Source organism: Orbicella faveolata, unplaced genomic scaffold (genome assembly GCF_042242905.1).
Source record: "Orbicella faveolata isolate gen_17 unplaced genomic scaffold, um_ofav_v1 contig_46, whole genome shotgun sequence".
In the NCBI taxonomy this organism is placed as follows: Eukaryota; Metazoa; Cnidaria; class Anthozoa; order Scleractinia; family Merulinidae; genus Orbicella; species Orbicella faveolata.
In genome coordinates this window covers 27,620,016-27,641,842 of record NW_028301576.1, presented here as the reverse complement: position 1 = coordinate 27,641,842, position 21,827 = coordinate 27,620,016, and the positions used below count along the sequence as shown (strand labels likewise).

Genomic DNA, 21,827 nt, shown 5'->3' with positions numbered 1-21,827 from the left:
GGTGGGATACATAATAACAGGACTTTTAAGGGCAGGATGTGGGATAAAAATATTCGGTGGGAACAGGACTTGCTTCTTTTGACTTATATGTAACAGGTTTGTGGGTTCCAATGCTAGTCTTTCTAATCTTGACTTAGCTGCAATTTGCGTGACCGCCTATTCGGCTTTTCTCCATTACAAGTTAGCTAGCCTTTGTTGTTAAGATGTTAGTTTTTACAATACATTTGTTTGGATTTATGTATTTAAGAGCAAAACAGATGTTTAGGGATGGCGCCTAGTTTTGTTGGCAAAATCAGACTCTGTTTCTTGCCCTTTACACATGCTTAAGAGATACGTCCATGCCACTAATTTAGACTTGTCTTTGTCTTTACTGTTTTTTCGCTCCTTGCAGTTTCCTAAAGTTACTTCTTATAGTTTGCGTTCCACGGGTATGAGTTATACCAGAACAAGGGAAATAGTTTAACAAGCGTTTGCTGAACAAGGGTATCCTAAACACTTGTTTGGTTTACACAGTCTAATAGCAGGAGGTGCTTCTGCAGCCACTGATGCAGGTATCAGTGATTGACTCTTTAAACGTCATGGCAGATGGAAGACTGATCGAGCCAAGGACGGTTATATTAAGGATAATTTAGAATCTTTACTCTCAGTGTCAAGGAGTTTGCATACTTAGTTTTCTTTGTTCTCTTTCTTAATTTTTGAAAGCGGGCATTAATAAACAAGATGACCACCCCTGATGCTGTGTTTGTGCTTATTAAGATTAGTTACAAAATATTTTATAATCGTGTCAGGGTGATTAGAGTATAAATATATTTTGGAAGGTTTCGCTAATGACACTGGAGTATGTTTATAATGTATGATTCATGTTAATTGTAGAAGTACTTTAGGTGTGCTTGCAGGTATGATGAATCCCTAGGGGCTGTTAGGCTATTTAAGATTTTGTAAGTTATGCAAGAGCCACTCAAAGGCATCTCTTTCAACTTTGCTTTATTGTTTATTCACTTCTGTAATTTTTTTATGGTGATGTAAATGCTCGCTGTATCGATAAACGAGATTCCTGCCGCTGATGCTGTGTTTGTGTTTATTAAGATTAGTTACAAAATATTGTATAATTGTTTCAGGGTGATTAGAGTATAAGTGTGCCTAATAGTTCAGTTGGAGAGCATGAACAGGCTAAGTGTGATTCATAGTTCAGTTCGTAGAACACTGAGAGGAAAGCAATGTCCAAGGTAACAATGTTCAGATTTGTTCCATAGTTAAGTTATGGGACCATTGACATGTAAGCAATGCCAGGATATCCAGAAGACATTGTTCAAATTTGCTTCATAGATCAGTTGGTAGAGCATAGCAAGGGGAATTATGTCTGAAAGCCAAGGTGACAATGTTCGGATTTGCTTCATAGATCAATTAGTAGAGCATTGCAAGAGAAATGATGTCCAAAAACCAAGCTGACAATGTTCGGATTTGCTTCATAGTTCAGTTGGTAGAGCATTGCAAGGGAAATGAGGTCCGAAAGCCAAGCTGACAATGTTTGGATTTGCTTCATAGATCAGGCAGTAGAGCATTGCAAGGAAAATGATGTTGGAGAGCCAAGGAGACAATGTTCGGATTTACTTCATAGATCAGTTGGTAGAGCATTGTGATGAAAACAGTGTCTGAAAGCCAAGGAGACAGTGTTCGCATTTGCTTCATAGATCAGTTTGTGGAGCATTTTGAGGGAAATGTTGTCCGAAAGCCAAACTGACAAGTTTTGGATTTGCTTTATAGTTCAGTTGGTAGAGCATTGCAAGGGAAATGATGTCCGAAAGCCAGGCTGACAATGTCTAGAATTTCCTTCGTAGATCAGTTGGAAGCGCATTGCAAAGGAAATTATGTCTGAAAGCCAACCTGACAATGTTTGGATTTGCTTCATAGTTTAGTTGGTAGAGCATTGCAAGGGAAATGATGTCTGAAAGTCAAGCTGACTATGTTTGAATTTGCTTCATAGATCAGCTCATAGAGCTTTGTGAGGGCAATGATGTCCAAAAGCCAAGGAGACAATGTTTAAATTTGCTTCATAGATCAGTTGGGGGACCATTTACAGGTAAGCAATGCCAAAATGTCAAGGAGACAATGTTGAAGTTTACTTCATACATCAGTTGGTAGAGCGTAGCGAGGGAAATGATGTTTGAAAGCCCTGCTGACAATGTTCGGATTTGCTTCATAGTTCAGTTGGTAGAGCATGGACAGTTAAGTGTGCCAGAATATCGAGGAGACAATATTCAATTTTGCTTCATACATCAGTTGATAGAGTATTGCAAGGAAAATGATGTCTGAAAGCCAAGGTGACAATGTGCAGATTTGCTTCATAGATCAGTTGGTAGAGCATTGGGAGAGAAATGATGCCTGAAAGCTGCAGTGGCAATGTTCAGATTTGCTTCATAAATCAGTTAGTAGAACATTGAGAGGAAAACGTTGTCTGAAAGCCAATATGACACTGTTTGGGTTTGCTTCATAGATCAGTTGGTAGAGTATTGTAAATTAGAGTTTGTAAGAATACCAGGAAGATATGAAATATTGTGCCTTAGAGCAGAATGGGCTAAGTCTAAGACCAGGTGCGTGTGCTAGTTGCGTTGCTATTTCAATTTACATTCTTTTCACGATGACGGTATTCTGTGACATGAAACAAAGAATTTTTTCACCAAAAGACTTCAATGATGATGATCAGTGATCCAGTTAGAGTGGAAGGTTGATCTGGCAGTGGAACAGTAAACCTCCTAATGTCTCACCAGCCTGAGGGATTGAACTTATTATTGCCAGTTGTTTGGAAGATGATATCAATTACTCTATTTGCGTTCTATTTGAGTTCATCTGGTATTGGGCAGTGGTAGGCATCATCAAAGAACACTATTTTGTTCTTAATTGAAAAAATTGCGAGTCCCCAGTGGCACAAGTTCATTTGGACAGGCAAGAACATGTTGACCATGCTTTCCATGTCATTTTGATGACATATTATGCACTCAACAACGGTTTTAAGTACATTTCCAGTTGAGAGATATGAAGGGAGGAGGATGTTCTGACACATTTGATTCTCTTCATTTGCCTTGTCAGAATACTTTTGACCAAGAAAACTGATTACTTGATCTGACAAATACCTTTCTCCCCACAAAAGTGACAGTTCCTGTGATGAAATCCTGTAGTTGTCCTATGATGCTAAATAACTGCCTTCAACATTCCATCGGTCAAAGAGAGCTTCTGTTACTTTTTTGTGAAGTTAGTGTCCTTGAATGCCTTTTCTAACAACAACCATTTTATTTTGCTTAATACATAGAATATCATATAGCAAAAAATTAAATTAAAGTTAAATAAGCAAAAAACTACCCAACATAGTAAAAACTAAATGAGCTGAGTAGTTACAAGGATTATTATGCTTTAAATCAGTTGTAGGAAAAATAAAGAAAAGAGAAGGGAGAAAAAATATATAGATATAAATACAAAAAGAAATTTAAGTAGTAATAGTACCAGTTATTGACAAAGCATTGTTTAATTGACAGCAATAGTAACTGAAAGAGGAATACTAAGCTAGCATTAAGCATAAGAACTTAAAAATTGCTTTTCTAGCCATGTTTTCTCAAAAGAGACTTCAGCACGTAGATGCTTCTGGCGATGAAAATGCTCAAAGACCCAAATACCCTCAATGTTAACCCATTGACGCCTGAATGAAATTGCACACAACCCACCCCTAAATTCCCGGTGAGTTTTTAACATTTCAGAAAGAGCACAAACGCTAAAAATAAACCATATGTGCAGTAACCGCACACACAAGATTGGGTTTTAAGACATCGTTTATTTTAAGTTCAATAAATAAAGGGCCAAAATATTAAAAAATATCAACTAAAAGAACTCAACTTAATGGTTAAAACTGACAAGAAAACAAGAAATTATATTATTTCTTTGCCATGCGACAAAATGCCCAACAGAAGCCAAGAAAATTGGACGTGCGAAAATGAGTTATTGACTTCGGATGACAAATCAAAACCAAATACAACAGAACTTCCATTCTTGTACTATAACGGCTAGCATTTGAGAAAACAATGGAAATAAACACGAAAGGCGCATGTAACAATCAATTTGAAATCAAGAAATCAAATTTCTTTGCTGTGCCATGAAATATTACAGCCCTGCGAAAGAAAGATTAAAGTTGCAAGACAAAATGATGACAAAACAAGCTAATTATTTTGAGATCGATCGTATTTCAAGTGTACTAAATTAGTGGCCACTTAGTTCTTTTCTCGGCAGTTCTTTAGTAACTGAATAAGACTCCAAAAAATATATTTGAACAAAGTGAATAAACTAATCAAACAAACCGCAGAGGTTGCCATCCAACGTGCAAAAATGCTGTTCACTTTTAAAACCTAAAATTTTCCCAAAACGCACTAAAGCGAAAGCTCTGAGTTTCTCCCGACCACTTTTGCAGTCATTTTATTCGGCCATGGTGTTACCAATCATTCCAAAAGTTGAATTCAACTTTGGAGCAATAATGTACATTACCAATTTTGTTTTCTAAAGTCCAGGAAGCTACTTTAAGTCCGTGATCTGTATTCAAAACTCACTTGAAAGCACACCAATCATCATGTTTTCGCAGTGGTTGAAGGAAGGAAAAATTCTTTGGCAAAAAGGTTTGAGGACTCTGAACGCCTTGATCTTCCTTTCTGAGGCCACCTAAACTTTAATTTGTATTTTTCTTTTCTATTTTAAATCCCAAGGCAGTAATTTCTCCATGTTAGGAATGAAAACAAAGCCTTTGAAGTTTGTAGATTTGGCCTGCAGTACACCATGATAACCTGCAATTTAAGAGCGCACGATTTTAAGAAGAAAAACCATCTTTCTAGGACCTCTTAACTCCTCTAAAAATGTGCTCAGTAAGTCGATTCTGATTGGTTTATTTGTCCTCAAGAACAATAGAACAATAAGAGAACAAAAAGTCTTCAGGGAGGGTAGGAAAGGCTATTGTTCCAATGTGGTTTTTTGGGCAGTTGTGGGCAGCACGGGAAATTGGAGGGGTTTCTTGCATGGGCGGTTACGGGTGGCACAGGAGTCAATGGGTTAAAATTGCCATACCATGCAATTTATTCAACAGCTCTGAGAGGTTTTGCACACTGGGATGTTGAGAATTCTTTCTCTATTTTCTCCAGTACTTACTGGTTCTGTTCGCTACCTATTTTTTCACTTGTGCCTTTGTTCTGCACTTTTGGGAGGATGACTTTCTGCTCTCTGTGTTTTCGTTTTTCATCTCCTTTTCTTGTAAAGGAGCCACTCTTCTTTTCTTTTCCTGTTTTTTCGGGGAGCACCAGGATCAATATTCTACTTTCTCTTTTGCCCAAATGTAGAAACTGATTCATAATTGACGGCTCTGCTAAAGTAAGATGTCCGTAGCCACATGTCATCTTCTGAATAGTAACCTTTGAATTGAACGCGGTATTCATACATTAAGGTGTCCTTGGAAAGGGTGTCTCTCTAGAACATTATCTATCTTGTAGAAATTGTCTGGCAGTGGACTCTCTGGCTGATCTTCCACGGAATGAGACACAATTCCAGGTTCATTGTCTCGAAAGTCTCCTCAGCAGATGCAACCCATTTCATCCAATCACTTCTATGAATCCTAGTGCAGTTTATAGAAGCCCATCATGTCTTCCATGACCGAACTTGGTTCAACAGCTTCTAGTATTGAGGAGGAAGGCCTCCAGTGGGTGAATCCCAGATAAGGGTGATGATCTCTGGTAAAAGGAAAAACAGCATCTCATCATTGTATCACCCTTTAATTTGAACCTTGTGCTCTGTGATCCATCTTTTGGTGGATGAATATCTTCAACACGGGCAAAATCAAAGACTTTCTGTCCCTGTTGGACGGACTTCAATGCACTTTGCTAAACTTGACAATATCATGCTTTAGATCTACAGGCACTTTACCAGGAAGGTATTTTGCAGCCCAGTGTCATTTCTGATGCCAACATACAATGTACTCTCTGGGTAGTATAAGCTTTCAAGGCTTGTTTGATATGTATTTATTTATTTATTTATGGATTCGTACAAGTACAGGTGCTTAACAATAGGACATAAGTCCCCTACTTGGTTAATACACCCACACCCAACCCCCCAAAAAATATCCCGAAAAAACTCTTCCCTGACCCGACTAAACTACAAATCAAATAATCTAAATAACACAAATACAATCTGAAATATACTAATCAACTTAACAAGTACAGACAAAGAAAATATTAACACGGCGACACTTAGGACAAATTAATTTAAAAGAACGAAAATTGTCACCGTCAAAAACATTTAGAAGTCTAGTAAAATAAAATGACTTAAGTTTACTTTTAAAAGAGCTTATAGTGTCTGAATCCTTGATATTTTCAGGTAAACTGTTCCATATCAAAGTTATTCTGTTGAAGTAAAAGTCTTGGAAGGAAGACGTACGACAAGCGTTAGTCTTTAAATGCAGCCCTGATGAAGCATGGCACGTGTTGCCCTTTAGAAAAGAAAAAATAATAACTAAATTCATGAGTTAAATCTATATGCCCATGAAGGCACTTAAAAAAAGAAAACTAAGTCAAGATATTCTAACCAGTAATTAAGTGGTAATAACTTAAGCTTGATTTGACGAACCTTATAAAATAGGTTACTATTCCTTAATATAAAATGAGTAGCTCTCCTTTGTATGTTCTCTACAAGTAATAAATTGCTCATAATTGACTGACGGGCCCATAACTGAGAGCAAAAACAAAAATGAGAGCACACTAATAAGCAGTAAAGACTCAAAAGCGCTGTACTACCAACAATACCTGCGCAGTTTCTTTTGAGAAAACCAAGCATCCTATTTGCTTTAGCTACAATCATAACTATGTGATCTTTCCAAGAGGTGTCATTTGCAATCACAATACCTAAATCTTTTTCAGATATGACAACCTCCACATTAATACCATTTAAACTATAGCTACAAGGTGGACTAAGGCATTTCCTAGAAATGCGCAGGTTACTGCACTTAGTAGGCTGAAAAAACAACTCATTTCACAACGACCAATACAATATGAATGTAGGTAGTTCTGTTATCGACAATTTTTGCTTATTTTCCATTGACTTCCTTTAGCGTCCATTTCTTCCTCTTTGTTGCGTCTTTTTCTTCTTGCTCTTTTTCTCCTTCTTCATCACCATCGTCGTTGTTCCACTCGTTTTTTCATCACTTTTGGCATCAAGTTCAACATCACCGAGACTGTTGTTGACTTCTGCATACATCTTGTGGAGCATGTTGTAATTATCTGGCAAAGATCCTTCCATTAGTTAAGTATAAGTTGGCTGGATGTTGGTAGGAATACAGGACTTCCCAGCAATCATTGTCCTGTTGAAGTTCCACAGCACCAGGCGGCATGTACTTTTCGAACAATGCCTGGCCATCCTTCACACCCTGAAAATGGGCTTGCTTTTGTTCCTGTTGAAAATCGTGATACAGCAAGGGATATTAATATGATCCTTCTGCTCCTGAAGCATGCTTTTGAAAGGCATAGGCCCTTTGTCTTCTATTCTAAGACTGCTTTATATTAGAACCAGCTTGAGCAAGACGCTGTTTGGCATTGATGTTGAACTGCACCTTAGCACTTTTAGCAAGCATATCAGCAAGTGTTGGCTGGGAATCAAGATATTGAAATTGCTGGGAATAATATTCTCATTCTTCAGTGTCTTCCTGCCACTATTAAAGTGTTTCCTTATGTCCAGTGATTGAAAGTACTGTTCACAAACCTTTGTGTATTTACTCATGACAAATCCATCTCTTGTTTTCCTGTCTCTTCATAGCGGTTAACTGTCATTTCTTGATTCGCCGGTTTTTGGCAATGGAAAAAAAAGTAATCCTGGTCTTATTACCTTTTGCATCCTGGAACACAGCAATATTTCCCTCTTCCACCAGTTTGTGAGGAATCAACTGAAGAAGTAGTTACAGCTCCCATCGAATCGTCTGCCATATTGGATTTTGTCCACCCCAGCCTCACTTTCATGTTTTAACGTGCAAGCTTGTGACGAATGCGGGAAAGGTCTATTCCATGGAATCAAATGCTTTTTCAAAGTCAAGAAAAACGGCTAATCTGGGAATGTTTTGCATCTTGGTGAAAGACATGATATCTGTAATAGTTTTGATACTTTTGCCAATATATCTTCCTTTGACATAGCCTGTTTGGCTTGAATGAATAATTTTAGGTAAGACACTTTCTATTCTGACTGCAATGGCTTTTCTGGTGATTTTATAATCATTATTTGAAAGGGAAATCGGCCTCAAGCTTTTAAATATTCTAAATCTTTATTTTTTGGGATCAAAGAAATAATTCTGAGCCATTGGGAGATGGATAAATGACCGCACTTATATGCGTAATTAAAACTATCTAAAATAACATTTTCAATCACCTCCCATATGGAGTTTAATACAGCTCTGTTTCATAGGCTAACATAAAGTTAGCCCACTCAGTTAGTTTCCATACACACTGAAGCCTACTAAAGTACACATCAACATTTTGTTTGCGCAAGACGTAATAAACCATTATAACAGACCGTAACAAAACATGGTAAAAAACTGTTAGAATCAATCATTGCATGTTCGGATCCTCTTCAAAAAATGTAAAACTTATGCACACTCTTTGAGCGTGTTAAAATTTTAAGTGACAGCATGCGCACGAAATACAGTTAGTTAACCATATCTAAGAATGAACTTTTGTCGGTGCCGGCATGTAGAAATTAGCTCACTTCATTTGTTTAATGTTGCAAGTTCCGGTTTGGTGATGATTAAGTGCTTCTCTGTCGTGCATAAGTTGCGTAATGTCAGATTGGAGTAGGGTTTTGCCTCGGTAAGGAACTTCCATTTGATGGTGAAGTGTTGTTCTTTACTTTTAAGCTGCCAGATGTGTTTGCTAAGTTCAGTGTTGTTCTTGTGCGTTTCATTGTTGAATGACACGTGATGGTTTCTAAACCTTGCTTTAAATTTCGTGGCTGTAGGTCCTATGTAAAGACAACTTGGAGAAGGACGGTGGAGAAGGAAAGAAACAAGGCGGGGTGGAAGAGCTGGGAAGTAGCCAAAGCAGTGGCACTGAACAGGGAGTGTTGGTCGGAAAGCGTGACGGCCTTATGCACGTACTGGCGTGAAGAGAAATGATGATGATGATGAAGCCCTATGTCGGTTTTGGTTTTGCTTGTAGATGTCAACTAGGCCTGATAAACGATACCTTTAGAAAGGCAGTTTCCTACTAAGGGGCATTCTTCCTTCCTCCTGCAGTTGCATGTTCTTCCAGCTTGGTCTTGTGCCGGTTGTGCCAAGTTCTTAAGAATGGTTTGGTTTCATCCATTTATAATTTGCTGTACGTTCAGCATGCAACTGTAGCTCAGTTTGAGAGTGTTTCTGTTGAAGATTTTCCTCAACTTGTGGCCAGCAGGGAAGTATTTATCAATTAGGCATAGAAACTCTCTTCCTATGTTGCTCTTGACATTCTTGTTGTACAGCAGGTTGAACCAGATTATTTTCGGGATCGATTACGTCTTTGTGATGGTGCTCTTTGCGGTGGTTTAAACTCCAGTTTATACATACACCCACTCTTGTACAACACTTCCTGATATGGGGTGGCAATTTTGTTGAACACAGCTTTGTCAGATGAAATTTCTGAGAATCTTCTGTTTACTGATTCTGGTATATTTCTGATGATGTTGGGCAGATGATTTGACTTGCTGTGCACATAGAGTAAGGTGTTTGATGGTTTGGAGTATGGTTTGAATTTTTCCTTGTTTAGATCCAAGGTAACATCCAGGAAGTTGACGACTTTCTTGTTTGCTGCAATGGTGATTTTCAGGTCGCATTTTTAAATATTTGGCATAGTTCTTTCGTTATTCTCTCTGTTGCCTTTGGGGTCTGTTGGAGGACCACTAGCACGTCATCTCTGTAAAGGCCGATTTCAACTCCAGGTATTTCATTCAGCTGGGAGAGAAGGTAACAACTGACTAATTCGCAAGTCTTCTCTTTATATATATTTTCGGCTTTCATTAGCTGAGGTTTCAATAACAAAAACATCTTTTAATTCAATATAGCCATAGAAATTTCTAGGAAGTAGGTCGCGATATAAATGCATCTTTCTTAATTCCCATGACCCAAATTTTACGCAGATTCTGGTTTACAATTGAGTTTAGAAGAATGTTTTAAGCGTTTCATTACTTTCCACGGTCTGTGGAGGACACACTTAAAAAATAAACAACTGAATTTGTATTAAGCAGCCTTTTTGTTGTTGCCTCTTTTTCAAATTTACATTTGACTTTCATGGCTTTTGTCTAAAAAAGTTAAGAATTTTTCAACTGGTGCACGGAAGAAAATTTGGTGGTGAGCAAAAGAGGGTTGATGTCTTGGAACTATTGTCCTTTGAAACTTTGATGTTCTCAGCCTGTAGTTCTTTGACAGAAACACTATTGTTTAAATGGAAAGTGTGGTCTATTGCTTAATCAGTAAAGCTATTTTTCACTTAGTGGATACTTAATCCATAATAGTATTTTTAACTATCTTATGGAGGGAGAGAATGTCTCGGTGCAAGAGGTTTGGATTCCATGAAGACCACTGCAAGTCTCTGTTTACAAATTCCAAGAACCGTTCAAAACATTTCATAACGTACAAACCACAGTCTTCATCATTTGGCTGTGCAGGGACTGTGGGATATCTGACCTGCTCTACTTCCACGGTCTGTCTTCCACCTTGTGATGGTCTAGCTGACCACACGTCCTTGAGGTATCGAACTATCCTATGTTCAACAGTCTTCTGCTGCTTCCGTAGAAAATTGAGTATCATCAACTTCATGTTGGGATCCGTCCTGGCGATTACTAAAATCCAATGGTGACTATCACATGGGAATTACCAGATACTTCTTGGGGAAAATGTCAGTGTTTTTTGTCCATTTCAGTAATGCCTGTGGGTTGAATTGCGACAATTTTTGATAGAAACAGGAATTGTAAAGACATAACATCTTTAGATCATGATGTAGCTGATTTTCAGCAGCATAGAGCAGATGAAAATCCAGAATGTCATCATTCACTTCTTGGTCTTTCTTGAGGCAAACTGTAAAGCAGCTGTGCACATCTACACTCCCAAAGCTGGTTTGATATGACAATAGAGTGGACACAGGAAGAATGAGGACCTCGTCACTTTCTGCAGACTTTTGTTCCTTGATATTCAAGACGAGAGCTTCAAATGTCAGGTCATCTATGGTGAGTCTTCTTTGAGATGTTGCAGCTTCAATGAAGGATCTTGCGTATTGGATAAGGGCCTTGAAGTTGTCGAATTTTAGTACCACAGAAGACCCTTTGTCATCTACCGTTCCTCTTGCATTTCTTGCATGTTTCCAGATCGCTTCCACTGGAATTGCATTCGGGAAGAGATTGGCTGCAAAGGGACTTTCTGAAGTTTTTGCCCTCAATTTTCCTTTGTAGATTTTCTCTTTTTGCATGTCTTGGTGAGGGGACTTTTCTTCTTTGGTAATGGAATCTTACCAGCAGGCACATCTTTCTTCATTCATCACTGAATTTGCAGGGTTGGCTGTTGTACCATTTGAGCACTTAATCTTTTTCTATTGCTGGACTTCTGTTGCTTGTACCACAGAGGAACACAAACATGGCGGTCCAATACTGGGCTCTGTAAATTTGCACAGAACATTTTGACAAATCTCAACTTTGGGGCAATGCACATGCCTTAAACTTTTTTTTTTATTTGTTCACATACAGAATAACACACAAAATAACCATAGAGGAAAAAAGCTACATAATTACTTACATTCAAATACCTAAAACAGGTTTAACAACAAACGATAAAACTAGTCATTAGTAACAATACATAAATAAAAAGATGCCTTAAACTTGGAGAACTCTCTTTTTTTACTATAGTATCGCAAATCCACTGAATGGTTTTTGATTTTATTTTTTATTTCGTGACATTGAAAACGCTCTATATCCCATTTAAGGGAGTACCCTCCGATCATTGAATCAGCCTACTCACGAAAGATTTTTCAGCCTGTGTCGGATGAATGAGAGAGGGGGATGAACTACGTTTGCAGTTCATTCAAGCAAACAGCCAATAGTTAGAGAGGAATTGTGTCGAGTGACAGCATTAACCATAGATACATCGTGCTTGAAAATTTTGAGCCTTATGCTTTTGAGTGTCACCCAAAACACAACAGCATTATGCCTAAAAATTATGCTCGAGAGCTAGCATTATCCTCAACTGATCTTGGTTATATTTGATGCCCTTTTCCGTCCCTGCATACAAAAAATATCTCCATAAGTCAGAAACACAACATTTTACTGCAGCAGTTACAACTTTACAAGCAATTAACAACGAGTACTGTTCAAAAGCAGGCGATCAAACGTTGAAAGCTGGCATAAATTAATATTTTATCTGTCTGTACTCTTATTGATGACAAAAATGAGCCAATCAGTGCCCAAGAATTTAGACAGTTACTTTCAAGGCCTTAAAAAAAGCAACCAAGCTTTTGAATGTGCTAAATCCTTACTAAAAGCACTCATTACAGTTATGGAATTATTTTTTTCGTTATTATTATTTTCTTTATGTCGATAAAATGTCCATTATGCCGCCATTGTGCTCAATGCTTTAAGTATAGGATTATGCTCACAATTATGCTGGCATAGTGTATCTAACCCCAGACAACGTAACTTGACATTTTAAATATCTGAGGGTTTGTCAAAGGAGTTTTCAAATGGCTTCAGTGTACGAAATCAAAGGTCAATTAAAAAAGGTGAGACTTACATCACTTTTTTGGGTTAAAATAAAAAATGTCTTTCTTTTTCTAGTTAGCTGTTTGCTGAGCACTCCTGTCATATAATTTACTCCCCCTAACGTTTTCGGATGAATAGGTTTTATGCCTATAATATTCGGATAAACATTTATATTGCTTAGCATTGTCGCAAAATTTCGATCAACACACTTGTAAAGAACTTCCCTTAAAATTTTCTAGTGAAAATATGGTTTCTCAGTGTCCTCAAACTTTCAACAAGACCAATCAGGATAGCTAAAACTTTCGGATGAGTCAAAAAAGGACCCTAGAACTTTCGAAATGACTAAAGTTCCCCTTAAATATCCAAACAGATAAATATTTTTAGGGTATCTCCAAATTAACTAAAAAGGCTGCTAGAACATAGAGAAATATACTTTAGACACTTCTGATATCTTTGGAAAGATTCGGTCATTGGGTGCCCCCGATTCTTGTTTCAAGGATATTGTAGACCTGCCTTAATGGAATTGAAAATATCCTATTAACCAGACTATTTTCACGTCCATTTCAGAACAAACTCAGGAGTAACAAAGACACCATATTGGCAGACGGTCTTAAACTCTGCGAAGGGATCGATGTAGTATTGTTTGAAGTTATATCAAAAAGCAAAGGACAAAAACTTTGTCCAACAACTGCCACCTCGAGCATTGTATTGGACGAAACTGGACTTCTTTATTCTAGAATGTCCAGAACTGATATTTCAAACAATTAAAGATTCAACTGTTGTTACTGCTGCATTTTTGTTACTTTACTGTCATGGCTTTATTTGGCTCACTGCAACTCGAAAGGAAATTTAACACTACTTCTCCAAGACAAGAGTATTGGGAATAATTCTGAATAAATGTACTACCGTGCATTATGATGTAAAACTATAATGTAAAACTATAGTGCAAATGGTGTGAACTGTGATGTTTCACGTGTCTTACATGGTTATTTGTCATGACACTCATATATGGTCAAAAAGTTATTGTTGTATGCCATGATCTTGATGGTTTTACAAAGTTCAATTTAGATTTACGTACCACTGCTTTGTTTTGAATTGAAACACGTGGCAAGCATAGCTCAAGATTTTGGCATTACGAATTACTAGTGCCAGTCATAGAGCGAAGAGGGAGTGTATCTTCAAACATGTTGACCATAGAGGTTGAGATCATGGAAAGAGAAAAAACCATACTAGAGGAAAGGGTGCGAGTGGTGGGAATGTGTTTTTGCAGCTGTGGCAGAGATCTAACCAAAGATCACACATACAAATTGTGGTGCAACCCAAACAATCCCAAAGATGACATGTGCATCGACATAAAGGAGCGCTTATGAGTGAAAGCAACTCTGAATGCAAAACTATCCTGTCTACTGGTACCACTGGTGGATAATGGCACCATTTGGGAACCAACATGGTAAGATAATGTATTCCACTTTTTGAAATTAATGTACAGCTCAGGTTTTGGTATAATGGCGTTTCTAGTTTTTTTTTTTTACTAAATGCTCATTTCTTCTTAGACAGTAAGCATACAATTGTTTCCTTTAGTAAGAATACTGTTGTGTCTTGCTTGTTAAAGTTACTAATTTTCTTTTACTTGTTTTTCATCGATAGCCTTGTGATGGATAACGCTACCTGGAGTCATGGCGATTCTTGAAGACCAGCAAGAGCCCACAAACTACTCATAAAATTTCTGATGAGATCCACAAACATTGAACTTATGAAAGATGCTTTTAACATATACAATGAAAAAAGCAAACACTAATTGTATTGCATTTTGTTAATAGAAAATTTCAAAGTAGTTGAAAATACTTGTGATATGATGAAACGGTGCTACTCAACATGACTAACTCAAAATCAGTGATACCCTCTTCCAGATGTTCAGTTGGTTGGGGTGTAGTGCAAAAAACAGCAAGCAAAAACTGAATAGGAGAGAAGCATGGCAAAAAGAGGCTAAACAGTGACTAAAGTCATGTTTTCCCAGATATCAAAATGGCAGGGATGGTTTCTGCATTGTAACAACTACCTAGCTCCTGGAATCTTGTGAAAGAAAACATGTGGAAATTGACCGCTTCACAGAGAACATCAATGATTGTTTTCTTTAGGAGCTTTGTATTGTATCGTTACCCTCACAAAGTTAAAACAAGTAACGGGACATGACGACATCTGCATTAGTGTTTCATTTTTTTCACAGGCATTTCCAGAATTTGTCAAAAGAGGAAAAGGCTGAAATCCAAACCGCTACAGAACAAACACTTTGTTCCAAAATAGCAAGGGAACTGATGTATTATGTACCTATACCTAAGCAATGATGCAAAGGTTTTGTTCCAGCAACCAAAAAATTCTTGGTGGGAGGTCCAATTTCTGCTCAAGCTTATGAGAGTAACCAACGCCATCGCAGCTGAGATGTTAGATTTATTTGTTGTTGTTATTACTTGTTATCCACCTGAGAATAGCATTTAACATGTACTTTTGGCACTGGATACACTAGGAAAATTTTTGTTGACATCGGTCACAAGTTCTGCGTCAAATTTTGTCAAGTTGTAAAAAACTTCAGAGGTGCCATGGTCCTTTCTCGAGGCAGGAAAAGTTTTTGTCAAGTGTCATAACTGGCAGATCTGTCAATTTATTTGCTTTTAATTGTTTAGCTGGCCGGGAACACAAGGTGTTAATGCTGCATTTTGCGGTTGTAAATCAAATGCAGAAGCTTTTACCAGACTTGCAAAGAAAAAAGAGAAAATTTGCAAAGGCATTTGGGCCAAAGAAATTTTGTCAACTCGGTGAAAACAGTTCCTTAAGCAAAGTTGTATTTGATAGTCACCCTCTATTTAGCGGTCAGTTCAAAAGTTCAAAAAATTTCCCCTTATTTAAGTTAGTGACTTAAGCGGTGGCAATCACAGTGCATTTTACAAAGCTTATCGTGTTGTACATGCATGCATTGAATTTAAGTTTAAAACTACTAATAAGGTGATGTTAACTTGAAAGAAATCTTTTATCTGCTTTTTTAACAACTCATATTGATCATTCAAACCCTGCTGTAGTCAGAACTGCCTCCACTACAGAGACCATGGAAAGCACTGAAAGTCCATGAAAATTTCTAAACTCATGCGTAAACAATCGGCATATAATTTTTGCGATGGAAAAAAGAACAAGCATTATCACAACCAAATTCTGGTCCAGTTCTTCCTTTCAAATTTCTATATCCATGTTTACTGGTACAATAAACAATAGGTTTTTGACCAATCAGAGCACTTGTAGTATCTCAGTTATTTAAGCAAGAGACCACACTTTCTATGGGTTTCGGGAGAACACAAGAAAAGCTTGTAAATCACAAGCTGTTAGGCAGCGAGTGATTTAGAATCTTTTTGAGTGGCACCGGGTACATAATCAGCAGTGCAAAGTGACAAAATATTTAGCGCTATAAATATTCTAGGAAAGGAAAGAAAAAGGTTATTACTGAAAGAGAGAGTGTATTAATTAATTCAAAAGGACTTTAACGGGAAAATGCAAGAAGTTGTTGCCAAAATCAGTCATCACCAAAGTAAAAGACTGCAAAAAGTTTGGAAGTAGTACAAACTTCATGCGTGTGGCAAAGCGATTCAACGACATATTTTCAAAAGTTTTGCAAATGGAATAATGGTAAGTTCCAGAAATGCTGCTTCTCAATATTCTGAGTTTATTTACTTATGTTGAAGGCTAAACTTCTCCTACATTACAACACAGGCACACTTTATTTGTGTTGTTCAGAAATGGGCTATACCGCTGGCTAATTGACACGGAAGGCTCGTTAATTTACCTGTCGGCAAGCTTCGAGTTATTGTCGAGTTTGCTCCGATGACAGGGCTGAGTATCTTCGGAATTATTGAGCTCAGATGAATGAATAGGACTTGTGACTTTTGGGCTGCGATTCAGTGGATGTATTTCAAAAGAATTCAACAATGCGGCTTAATTATTGTCCCTTAAGTGCGTATCCTTTTGTTCTTTGAAGCGTGGTGATTGCGAAAAAAATGTCACCTCGTGTTTTCATTTCTTTCCACCGAAAAACGTTTCGCTCATAAGCGGCAAAGGTAATATCGGTTTATTATTGATATGCATTTTACAAGCTTGAAAATGAGCGTTTAAACGAAATTTTTGGTTCCGTATTACCGGAGAACCGCTTTGTTTTGCAAATTACAACGCAATTTGTCACCGGCAGTGAGAACCGCGGCGGCATGTCTTCGGTCACGTCTGAATGAATTTGCTCTCGTTTGCGAGATGGAAGTCGATTAAAAAATTATTTGAAGTGATTTGTTACCAACCGATCGCTAAGCTTTTCGTTGGATTAGTTTATTTAAGGTTAAAAATCAGATACTATTAAACTACAAAGAAATACATAAGAGTTTGTTTGAATTTGATTGACTGTGCGCTTGTCAAAACAACAGACGATATATATTGTTATGCAAATACACGCCATTACGCGGGCTTATAAATAACTGAGTCATACGCGTGGCTACTCACTTATTCTCATCACTGTAAACACACTTGATTGTCACGTTAACTAGTTTATTAGCTGTGAGCCGTGATACATGATGGAGTTTGCCGTTGGTGCTTCTGTTGAAGCTGTCGATCAGCTCGGTATTTGGGCCAAAGCCAAAGTTATTTCAGCATCTGAAAATTCGGTTGTTGTGACTTTTCCTCCATGGAGATCGGAGTGGGACCGCGAGATAAGTGACCTTTCCGAAATCAGAAAGGAAACGATCGAAGAAACGCTGATCCCGCGCCGTCTTGCACAAAAAAAGGTAAGAAGTTATTCAATGTTAATTTTGAGTTTTTTCATTTCCTTTTCCTTTTTGACGCTTATAAGTATCTCACGCAAGTTACTTTTTGCCATCAGAACCCGAATCTCAAGAAATTGTTCCACGGGGACGTTGTTTACTTGAATGGCAAAGCAGCAAATGTTCTCCAGTCAGATCCTATCAGGAAATCGGTGAGTTTCAACTCTCTGTAGCAGCAGATTTATTGTTTACATAACTTTACATCGAGTGTCAGTGGTCATGATCATACTACTAATTCTCCTTACCAGTCTCTATACAACTCTTTTACTGAAAAGTAGTTTGGAGTGTTCGTAACCAATTTAAGGCAAACATTTGAATCATTGATGTTTACAAGTGTCCCCATTTAGTGGTTGTATTGCTGCTTTCATCTTGTCATCTAATGATACTGCTAGAAAAGTTAACCCTCGTCACTTACTTCTTGGCTTGTGTCTGACATTTTGCAGACTGCAAACTAAGAGAATTTATCATGTTACCATTACCATTATTGAAAGCGTACCGTAAACAGGCTAAATGAAGTGTTATTCAGGCTAACCAGAGTGAATAGTAGGCTAACTGAAGTGCATAGTAAGTTTAACCAGAGTGAAAAGTCTGCAGTCTGCATTCTGAAAATGTCAGACACTGTTTTTTGGCTAAGAAAAAATTAAAATAACCACAATACACTAATTGGCTTCAGAAGATGTTTTTTCTTTTGAGTGCCTTACTTTGCATAAAGTTTCTCAGGGCGAAGTACATTTAATTCATTATCTTTTGGAACCTTTAACTTCTCTCATCTCTTAAATTGATTGTAATTCAAGGAATTTTTCTAGGTCTACATGTTTACTGTGTGGCCATCCAATTTTTGTGCCTGTAGTCTGAAGCCTGAAATTAATACCAAGCTTTTTATTTAAGGTAACTTTGCAACTGGTTGACAGCAAAGAAAGACAGACTGTCAAAGTTTGGGAGGTGGAAGAAGCCATTGCTCAGGAACAAGTTGAGCAGACAAGGAAGAGGCAGAGAAGAACGGTGATTACAGATCAAGGGTTGACATCAAGTTCTGAAGTTGCAGTCACCGAGATTCCATATCAGGATCAGGTTACCATGGCAGTACCTAGTAGCAGCAGTTTACACTTTTATTTCTTTATTGGGTCAAATGGCACCATTTTGAGGATTGGATCCTTGTATTCTCTTGATTTTTGTAAGGGTTCAGTTTTTATTTGTACATCCATTTCAAGAAATAAGGATCTTTTTAAGTTTAAGTTTTTGCTGTGTTCCGTAGTGGACAAAAAAGTTGAAAGTATTGATAGGGGTGTATCTTGTACAGTGAACAATGTAGCGCATGTTTCGTGTCAATCTGATGTCATTATTGGGTCAAAGGGAAAGGGTTTGGTTGACAAAGTTATTTGCGAGGGCTGGGACAGGGTTTTGTTTTGTCAAGTTAAAAATGCTGCAAATTTTTCTTACCTGTTGGACCTCAGAAAGAGTTGCTTGGCCAATCAAATACGTCAAGGTGTCTACTCGGGTATTTCACGCACTGCCACTCGTCCTGCGCAGCCTATTCACCTTGGCATATTTGATCCAATGCATGACTCTAAGATCTTGGGTCTATAAAATTAAAAACTATTTGTCAATGAAACACATTTCATAGCTTTGTTAACTGTGGTTATGGAGTGCTTTGCAAGAATTTCAACAATTTAAATCTAATTGAATAATCACAAATCACAAAAAAACACTTTGCTGGATTAGAAAATATAGCTGTAATGTACTCTGGCGTGCATAACATACGGTTAATTCCTCATGATACTGAGAAACAACAAAAAAATACTGCAGATCCTTTGTTTAGTTTTTCAGTTTTTGTAACAAAAATTTGCAAAAAACTCAAACAAGCAGAGGTAATTTGTTGTATTTGAAAACAAAACTCGTCTCAGCCTAAGATTTTACTTTCATTGGAAAAGATACTGGTTATGTCCAGGTAGTGATGACTACAAAAAAGACTGGGATAATGTTTCTTTATGGAACTCAAAATTCTCACAACTACAATAAAAGAATCGTGTGGTCGCAAGAAAGGAGAATTTATAGTTCATAGTTCTTTAACATCGTTCGTTCCCTATCACCTTCATTGAACTAGGATTATTAAATAAAGAACAACAATCAATTTTTTTCAAGCATTCAGATTTATTGTGTTGTATCATTAATCGCAAAAAACACTGGCTTTAAAATACAATATTCTGATTCGTAAGCCTTACCGTGCTTTTGAAGAACTGCGTCCAGATGTTTGTATCCCTTCTTCTTTACGTGAGTTTTCAATCCAAGTGTAAGAAGAAATGAATTGTCAATCTTGAAGAACTTTTTGTTCCCAACGAACGTCGCTTTCAAGTTTTCTGGCCACATTTGCGGGACAATTGTCGGTCAAGAGTGTCATCCTAAAGGTAAACAATGGATTTATTTATACGTTTCAGTCGTGAGCTTACCGATCAAGGGAATCGCTGACTTCACGGTGGAAAACATGTAAATAAGTGACCCTGTGTTTTGTACATTAGCTCAATGAATTTCACATACGTTTCAATGGACTTACCGTCAAAAGTGCTTTGATTTCTGGAAGGATGAACTGCCATTTAGACTTCTGAGATTTTTAAACACGCTGTCACCTTGAATTCGTTCGATTAACAACTCGCGTTGTTGTGATCCACGATGCTGACCCGAAACACACAATTTGTCGATACTGCCGTGACACTAAACTTCTGAAAAGATGAAATGTCGTTGATAATTTTGAGATTTGGCTTAAAAAAAGCTTGTAAATAAACTTAAATTCGCCCGATTCAGCTCCACTTAACTCGCGTTGATTTGTTGGTCGTCACAGCAACCACATGGATCTGACCAATAGAAATCGCGTTTGATTCATTGCCGTGACGTTTATACTCGACTCGATCGTTTCGTACCAGAAAAGCTAAAAGACAAAAGAAAACATCTAAAGGAACAGTAAATGACAAACGAAAGGGTACACAGAATTCAAAATCCAACACACTCGTTTTATTTTCTTCTTGCTTATGAATGTCTACGTTTAATTCGGTGAAAACGGGCAGACTTCCAATAGCTAGCTATCGATCGACAGAGTTTTTTTATAAATAATCGAGCGGGCTTCCATTCCATGGGTTTATGTTCACTTGGACTCATCAAAGCGGTGATCGTAGCTTAGATTCAAATGAACACTGGAATGAATAAAAGGAGCGAATTTATTGATGAAAAACATTCCAGACACTAGAATGTTTGAGAGTGTTTTTGCGGTCAGACGCCGAGCAATGCGTTCATGTCAATTTCTCAGCCTTTCCCGGGGCCTTTCCACGTGCATGCTTTGAGCTTTTCCAGACCTTTCTTACGAATAAATTAAAATATGTCGCAACAATAGGGTTTAAAAAATCAATCAAGCAGAAATCCTAACACAAAGCAAAAATATCGCACCTAACATCAAAGCGTTTGCGCTCGTGCAGTAGCCAGCCACATGTTCGGAAAGTAATCGGTCCGTGAATTATGAATATTCAATGAGAAAGAACAATAGCGTGAATATATGAATAATAATCGACCCACAAAATGTGGGTACACATTTAAAGCGTGCCTGTGTTGTAATGAGTTTTTCTGAATGAAAAAAAAATTGCCCAGGCCGGCTAAATTAGTCACGTTATGCATGCATGCATGCACTGACTTTGATCTTACACTTAAAACTACTGATAAGCTTATAGTTAACTCGAAAGAGAGCTTTTACCTGCTTTTGTAACAACCCAAACTTATCATTCAAACCCAGCTGTAGCCAGAACTGCCTCCTCCACAGACCGTGGAAAGCACTTAAAACTTCTAAACTCAAGTGGAATGGAATCAATGTAAAATTTTGGCCGTGGAAATTTAAAAAAATCTAGTATTTACATCCCGACCAAATTCTGGTCTTGCTTTCCTGACAAATTTCTATGGATATGTTGAATTAAAAGATATTTGTGTTATTGATGTCTCTGCCAGTATAAGCCGAAAATGTATATAAAGTTTATGCTTTTACTAAGTGTCCTGAGTTCTCTAGTTCTCACTGTGATGGGATCAATTCCAGGTATACAGGTCATTCCAACTCAGATTTATTGGCAATCGGAAATTTGATAGATAAATCAGTAGGTAAAACCTGAACAACAATTAGAAACAATCAGGAAATGTTCATGGCAAAAAAATGCAAACTAAAACAAAATA

General features: G+C 37.5%; 2 protein-coding genes and 2 pseudogenes across 3 annotated transcripts in view; 2 read left to right on the top strand and 2 right to left on the bottom strand.

The window, feature by feature from the left end:
- LOC149099365 (uncharacterized) overlaps positions 1-13,567 on the top strand; it is a 52,071-nt gene extending 38,504 nt beyond the window's left edge. The window contains exons 4-5 of one of the 2 annotated variants that reach the window (XM_089277527.1): positions 1,985-2,080; positions 13,345-13,428. In XM_089277527.1, the coding sequence (XP_089133653.1) occupies positions 1,985-2,080; positions 13,345-13,361 (113 nt within the window). In that variant the 3' untranslated portion in view covers positions 13,362-13,428. Of the gene's footprint in view, positions 1-1,984; positions 2,081-13,344 lie in introns of both variants that reach the window. The other variant, XM_089277526.1, reaches the window with a different exon arrangement.
- On the bottom strand, positions 2,675-7,272 carry LOC149099367 (uncharacterized; annotated as a pseudogene).
- On the bottom strand, positions 10,517-11,556 carry LOC149099366 (uncharacterized; annotated as a pseudogene).
- A 1,015-nt stretch (positions 13,568-14,582) lies between the features above and the next one.
- On the top strand, positions 14,583-20,506 carry LOC149099364 (uncharacterized). Its single transcript, XM_089277520.1, has 4 exons — positions 14,583-16,777; positions 17,360-17,588; positions 17,684-17,776; positions 18,513-20,506. Exons 2-4 carry the CDS (start codon positions 17,376-17,378, stop codon positions 19,209-19,211), a joined length of 1,005 nt encoding a protein of 334 aa, XP_089133646.1. The 5' UTR covers positions 14,583-16,777; positions 17,360-17,375; the 3' UTR covers positions 19,212-20,506.
- Positions 20,507-21,827: the final 1,321 nt, after the last annotated feature.